The sequence below is a fragment of the Miscanthus floridulus genome, chromosome 3 (genome assembly GCF_019320115.1).
Source record: "Miscanthus floridulus cultivar M001 chromosome 3, ASM1932011v1, whole genome shotgun sequence".
Classification (NCBI taxonomy): domain Eukaryota; kingdom Viridiplantae; phylum Streptophyta; class Magnoliopsida; order Poales; family Poaceae; genus Miscanthus; species Miscanthus floridulus.
Genome location: NC_089582.1, coordinates 35,935,308 through 35,942,792, shown reverse-complemented (window position 1 = coordinate 35,942,792; position 7,485 = coordinate 35,935,308). Strand labels below are relative to the sequence as shown.

Here is a 7,485-nt window from a genome sequence, read left to right as displayed (position 1 = left end):
GACTGTCGCCAATGATCCATGACAAACCAAAACAATTCGTCATAGAAATTGATCTTCTATGACAGTTTTTGATTCGTCATTAAGATTTTCATCATAGATGTGCAGATTTCTAGTAGTGAAAGGTCATTTACTCCCGGGTCATGGCTCTGCCCGGGACTAGAGGTCATTTCTGGTGCGGGCCACGAAATTGCGGCCAACCTTTAGTTCTGGGTGGATTCTACCAGCCGGGACTAAAGGTGGGCAGCAATTTCTTTTGCCGCGCGGAATTTGCATACTACAGTTTTGGTTTTATTTCCTTTATAAATAGGCTGACAATTGTTAGTTGCCTAGTAAATAAATTATAAGTCCAAAAATTGCAAAACAAATTTGTTGGCTTTGTTTTGCTTTGATATACACAATAAAAATTTGTAACTTAAATTCTTTTGTTTTATCCTATAAATATTTAACATGCTGTAAATTGTAATTACCATTTTGATAATACAAAAATGTAGTACTTAAATAAAATGTTTTAAATTATTGTTTTTCAACATGAACTGTGTTTTTCCGATCACATTAACGTAAATAATGAGTTTTTCCATCACATTAATGTGAATAATGAGTTTTTCATCACATTAATGTCACTAATGATCATTTTGACGGAAATACCCCAAACATTTAGTTCTTGTGTGTCTTTTCTTTACCATAAGCCCTAAACCCTAAACATTTAATGAGTTTTTCCATCACATTAATATGAATAATGAGTATTTTGATGGAAATACCCCTAACATTTATTTAGCGTGCCAAAAACTCAAGTCTCAAGTCAAAGAAACCAAGGATACACAAATATCCTAAACAATATTGAGCTTTTACATTGCATTAACATAAATAATGAGTTTTCACTTCACAATTATTACATAATAGGTTTAATACATTATTAAACATCACCATCAAGTGGGAACACTAATAAACTTCTTCTTGACATATGTCCCTTGGTTATGATCGCACCGTAACCATAGAGCGTCCTCATTATTTAATAGGATGTTTGGGTCAATGTTCACTATGAAGGGCAGAATTTCTTAATACTTATTATAATCTTCAAACATGTCTGACTTGTCCTCGATTCCCACGATGTTTCTTTTCCATGAAAGAACTATGTGGCGCTTTGGCTCATCATTTGACTTATTTTTCCCTTTCTTCGATTTTATAGACATGTCCTTCACATAGAAAACCCAAGCCACATCCGTAGCTAGGATAAAAGGTTTGTCTCTATACCCAAGATTGTTGAGGTCCACTGTTGTCATTTTCTATAGCTGGTCCACTTTTACCACCCTTCGGTCAACTTCACCCATTGGCACCGAAATAAAGGGACCTTAAAAGAAGGTCCATAGTCAAGTTCCCATATCTCCTCTATATAACCATAATGTGTTTCCTTTTTCCTATTGCTTTCTGTGGCATCTATGCGGACACCACTGTTTTGGTTGGTGCTCTTTTTATCTTGGGCTATCGTGTAAAATGTATTCCCATTTATCGCGTACCCTTGGAATGTCCAGATATTCCAAGATGGTCCCCTAGACAATAAGTATAGTTGTTGGTCAATGGTTTCAATACCCATGAGATGTTTTCGCAACCAACCACTTAAGTTTCCATGTGTCAACACATAATCTAGGCCTCAGGCTTCCCCGGGAATTTAGAGCTTAGAATATTCTTGTGTTCCTCGATATACGGAGCCACCAAGGAGGATTATTGTAGAATCGTGTAGTGTGCTTTATGGACATAATTTTCGTTCATACTAATTATTGCTTTCTTTCCTAGTGTGCCCTTTCCACTTAGTCTCCCCTCTTGCCATGATTGAGGAACACCAATCGGATTAAGGTCAGGAATAAAGTCAACATAAAACTCAATGACCTCCTTTGTTCCATAGCCCTTGGAGATGCTTCCTTCTAGCCGAGCATGGTTGTGAACATATTTCTTTAGTACTCCCATGAACATCTCAAAGGGGAACATATTGTGTAGGAATACAGGACCAAAAATACCAATCTCTTTGACTAAGTGAACTAGGAGATGTGTCATAATATTGAAGAAGGATGGTGGGAACACCAACTCAAAGCTGACAAGACATTGAACCACGTCATTCTGTACCTTTAGTAGATTGTCTAGATCAATTTCCTTCTAAGAATTTGTGTTGAGGAATGCACATAGCTTCACAGTGGCTAATCGAACATTTTCTGGTAGAATCCCTCTCAATGCAACCAGAAGCAATTGTGTCATAAGCACATGGCAGTCATGGGACTTTAGGTTTAAGAATTTCTTCTCTACTATATTTATTGTCCCCTTTACATTTGAGGAGAAGCTAGACAGGACCTTGATACTGCTCAGGTTTTCAAACATGCTTTCCTTCTCTTCTTTCCCAAGAGTGTAGTTAGCAAGACTTAAGTAATGGCATCCTTTATCTTTCTTCTTTGGATGCAGGTTGTCTCATTCTTTCATATGTTGTAGGTCCTACCATGCTTCCAGTGTATCTTTTGGTTTCCCATACACACCCATGAAGCTTAGTAGGTTCACGCAAAGATTCTTCATCAGGTGCATCACGTTAATTGTGTTGCAAACCTCTAGGACTTCCCAATAGGGTAGCTCCCAAAATATAGACTTCTTCTGCCTGATATGGGTGCATGTCCATTAGCATCATTTGTAATAGGTTGGCTGCCAAGTCCCTTGCTAAAGACTACTTCTAGATCCCTGACAATATCGAATACATTCTCACAACTACGGTGCATAAGCTTCGTCTAGTGATCTGCCTGATCTTTAAATTGTTTGCCTCTCATTCTGGGATGCCAGACTTTCTTTCTTATGGTATGCCTGATAGGAAGAAATATGACTGCCAATGTATGCAACCTTCTGATATTTATCCAAATATATACTTTCAGTATCATCTAAGCAGTGCGTGCAGGCCTTATATCCCTTGTTTGTCTGTCCTAAAAGATTACTAAGAGCAGGACAATCATTGATTGTTATGAACAACAATGCTAGTAGGTCAAAGCCTTCCTTTTTGTGCTCATCCCACACACGTACACCTTTTTTTGCTCCACAACAATAAAAGTTCTTCAACTAATGGCCTTAGGTACATATCAATGTCGTTGTCAGGTTGCTTTGGGCCTTGGATGAGCACATGCATCATAATGAGCTTACGCTTCATGCATAGCCAAGGAGGAAGGTTGTAGATACATAGAGTCATAGGGTAAGTGCTATGACTATTGTTCTACTCCCCGAAAGGATTCATGGCATCCGTACTTAAACCAAACCTTAAGTTCCTTGCATCCTCTGCAAACTCCGGGAATACTCTATTGATTTTCCCCTTGGGACCCATCAGCGGGATGTCTCAACATAGCATCTACCTTATGATCTTCTTTATACCATCACATCAACTTGGCATGCTCTTTGTTTCTAAACAAACGTTTCAAGCATGGTATTATAGGAGCATACCACATCACCATGGAAGGAACTCTCTTCCTAGGGCATTCTCCCTCAACATCACAAGGGTCTTGTCATCTGATCTTATACCGCAATGCACCATATACCGGGCATGCATCCAAATTCTTGTACTCCTCACCGTAGTAGAGGATGCAGCCATTAGGACATGCATGTATCTTCTACACCTCTAATCCTAGAGGGCAGACAACCTATTTTGCTTCATATGTAGTGGTGGGCAATTCATCATCCTTTAGAAGCATCTTCTTTATGAGTTTCAGTAACTCCCTAAATCCCTTGTCAGATACACCATTCTTTGCCTTCCATTGCAGCAATTCTAGTGTGGTACCTAGCTCTTTCTACCCCTCTTCGCAATTTGGGTACAACAATTTCCTGTGATCCTTTAACATGTGCTGTAACTTGATCCTCTCCTTTTCACTTTCATAGTCTCTCTGTGTATCGTGAATGGCCTGACCAAGGTCATCAGTGGGCTCATCTTCTGCTCCTACCTCTTCTTCAACTTCCCACTCATCTCCTTCATTGATACATTGCAAGACTAGCCTAACACCTCCCACTCATCTCCTTCATTGATTCATCATCTTTGTGAGATTTGGGAGTGATCCAAAGTGCATTTTCTTAGAGTTGAGGCATCTAGTGGCACTTCTGATCATGTGAGCTATGGGTTTTCTTGTTACTCTTGGTGGTTGCCACCACCTAGATGGCTTGGAGCGGAGGATCATTGAGCAGCATTGGTGATTTCTACTGGCTCTGATCATGGTGATTGTGAGGGGTTCTTGGGCCTATTCCCCATGGGAGATCACGAAAGGCAACTCTAGTGGAATCGTGGCTTGTGTAGCCTCTCTTGTGTTGGTTCTTACAGCGCCCAAGTGGTGGACTAGGCCTGTGATGCCTATCCGCACATGAGCCACCAAGTGAGAGTCTTGACACAACATGGACTTAGGTTGCAGACAAGCAACCGAACCACGGGGATAAATCTTGGTGTCAATTGTGTCATTGGTATTCATATTGTCACTTGCCCAGTTCAATAAAACCCCCTCTATCTTCAGCATTACATTTTGTAGTTCACTTGTGTAGGGTGTGTTTGCTTGCCTAGCTAGTAGAGTAGCTTGTAGTGATAAGTAGTTGTAATTAGTTCCCTAGCTTGCTCTCTAGTGTAGAATTAGTTGCTAGCATGTTTAATTGTGTGAGAATCAACCTTAGTGATCATAGCAACTAGCTTTGTGTAGGTGGCTTGCTTGTTGTGAAAGTAGAGCTAGAGCAAATTGCTATTTTGCCATCTTATTGTCTAACCAATTTGTTCTAGTGTCCTGTAGAATTTTAATTAGGCTATTCACCCCCCTCTAGCCATTTAGATCCTATCAAGTGGTATCGGAGCTGTGGTCACCATTTATTTGAGGTTTAACATGCTTCGGTGTAACAATGGCTCAAATCAATCATATTGACAAGCCACCTCTATTTGATGGGACAAGCTATGATTATTGAAAGAAAAAGATGTCCACACACTTGAAATCAATGAATAGAAAGATTTGGGAGATTGTGAAAACAAAGATTGAGATTGCCGATGCGGCACACTCCCCTCCAAGAGAAGAAAAGAAGCTCCAATTCAATGACATTGCTATCAACACTTTGTATGATGCTATTCATGTCAAGATATTTGAGCAAATCAAGCATCTTTAGTTTGCTCATGATGTGTGGAAGAGACTAGAAGAATTATTTGAGGGCGCAAAAGCGATCAAAGGAGCAAAATTGTATATTCTCAAGGACAAGTTGACAAGCTTCAAGATGCAAGAGGGAGAAAGCATTCCAGAGATGTTCTATAGGCTCCAAGTGATTGTTAATGATCTAAAGAGCTTGGGTGAGAAAGTGGAAGACAAGGACTTCTCCCACCGATTCTTGAGATGCTTGCCTCCAAGGTTTGACACATTGGTCACTATTCTTGTGAGAGATGGATTGGAGAACATGACTCCAAACCAAGTACTAGGTGATGTGGTCACTCAAGACACATACCATGTGAAAAGGGATGGGGTTAGCCAAGAAGAAGAGAAGAAGAAGATTGTGGCATTCAAAGCTGCATCATCATCCAAGAGCAAGGGCAAGCAAAAGAAAAAATAGCCAAGCGATGATGAAGGCTCAAGTGCTTGTGATGATGAAGATGAAGAAATGGCTCTCTTTGCATAGAAATTTGGCAAATTCATGTAGAAGAAGGGCTATGGTGCTAGGAGAAGAAAGGCATCTTCCAAGAACAAGGAAGAACCTAGAAGATGCTTCAAATGCAAGAGCAAGGATCATCTCTTTGCGGATTATCCTTATAATAGTGATGATGATGATGAGAAGAATGGAAAAAAGGACAAGAAGGATAAGAAGATGGCCTTCAAGAAAAAGAATAAGGGTCATTCTTATTGTGTAACATGGGATAGTGATGCTTCCTCTAGTGATAATGATGATGATGATAGTGATGATGAGAGGAAGACCACCAAGAAGAAGGCTATTGCTAGTATTGCTATCAACAACAAGCCTCCTCAATTTGATGCTCCATCGACATGCTTCATGGCCAAGGCCACTAAGGTACAATCTGATGATGAGAGAGATAGTGAGAGTGAGGATGATGAGGAGTACTCAAAGGAGGACCTCATGGAGCTATTGCAAGAGGCTCACTCTTACATGGACAAGAAGAGAAAGGAATTTAAAGAATTGCACAAGAAGCATCAAGCTCTTGAGAAATCCTTTGATGAGCTCAATGCTACTCATGAGAGGCTAGTGGAAGCCCATGAGAAGCTTGAAAAGGCTCACTCTTCTCTTGTTGCCCAAGATAAGAAGGAACCTATTGTAATAGAAAGCGTAGGAGTAACTTGTGATATAATTGAAGAATCATTCTATACTCCTATTGTTGTTGCTCCTACTAACCCCTCTTGTAGCTCATCCACTACTACTTCACCTATGAGTGATGGTTTCTCTTGCGATGCCTCACTTATGGTGGAAAATGAGGCCCTCAAAAGATAGGTCAATGAGCTCACTCATGCCTTAGGCAAGGCCTATGGTGGTGAGGCCCGCTTGCTAAAGTACTTGGGTAGCCAAAGGTTTTCTCTCAACAAAGAGGGATTGGGCTATACCCCCAATAATGGCAAGGCAACCTTTGCAACTCCCAAAACTAGTTTTGTGAGAGGCAATGGTCGGTTTTGTAATAGATGCAAGCAAGTTGGATATGTAGAGCAATATTGCAAGAATAAGAACAATACTAATGTATCCTCCATTCAATTTGATTCTTATTATTTGCGTACCAAGGGTGTTAATGCTATGAAAGCTAAGTTCATTGGTGCACCTATTGTGGGCTCAAAGAAGAAAGCTATTTGGGTGCCTAAGAGACTAGTCACTAACCTTGGAGGACCCAAAAATAATTGGGCACCTAAAAAGAATTGATCTTCTCTTGTAGGTTAATTATAAAGCCGGAGGAAGGCATTGGATGCTTGATAGTGGGTGCACTCAACATATGACCAGAGATGCAAGAATGTTCAATTCAATCAACGCAAGTGGCAATGATGAGTTTGATAGTATCACATTTGGTGACAATGGCAAAGGCAAGGTCAAGGGGCTTGGTAAGATTGCTATATCCAATGACATGAGCATTTCCAATGTGTTGCTAGTAGAATCTCTCAACTTCAACCTATTGTCCATGGCACAATTGTGTGATCCTGGTTTCAAATGCATATTTGGGGTTGATGATGTGGAGATCATAAGTGTGGATGGCTCAAATTTGATATTCAAACGTTTAGATATGAAAATCTTTGTTTGGTGGATTTCAATGCTAGTGAAGCTCAACTCTCAACTTGTTTGTTCACCAAGTCAAGCATGGTTTGGTTTTGGCATAGGAGATTGGCACATGTTGGCATGAAACAATTGGATAGATTGATCAAGCATGATCTTGTGAAAGGCTTCAAAGATGTGAAGTTTGAGAAGGATAGATTGTGTAGTTCTTATCAAGTCGAAAAACAAGTAGGCAACACTCATCCAAACAAGAGTATG

At 40.1% G+C, this 7,485-nt stretch overlaps 1 protein-coding gene and 1 pseudogene across 1 annotated transcript; one reads left to right on the top strand and one right to left on the bottom strand.

The window, feature by feature from the left end:
* Window positions 1-926: 926 nt before the first annotated feature.
* Window positions 927-4,115, bottom strand: LOC136543520 (uncharacterized; annotated as a pseudogene).
* Window positions 4,116-5,274: 1,159 nt separating this feature from the next.
* Window positions 5,275-6,410, top strand: LOC136543519 (uncharacterized). The gene is made up of 3 exons (XM_066535943.1): window positions 5,275-5,439; window positions 5,665-6,291; window positions 6,381-6,410. The coding sequence occupies exons 1-3, from the start codon at window positions 5,275-5,277 to the stop codon at window positions 6,408-6,410; spliced, it is 822 nt and encodes a 273-aa protein (XP_066392040.1).
* The last annotated feature ends 1,075 nt before the right edge of the window (window positions 6,411-7,485 follow it).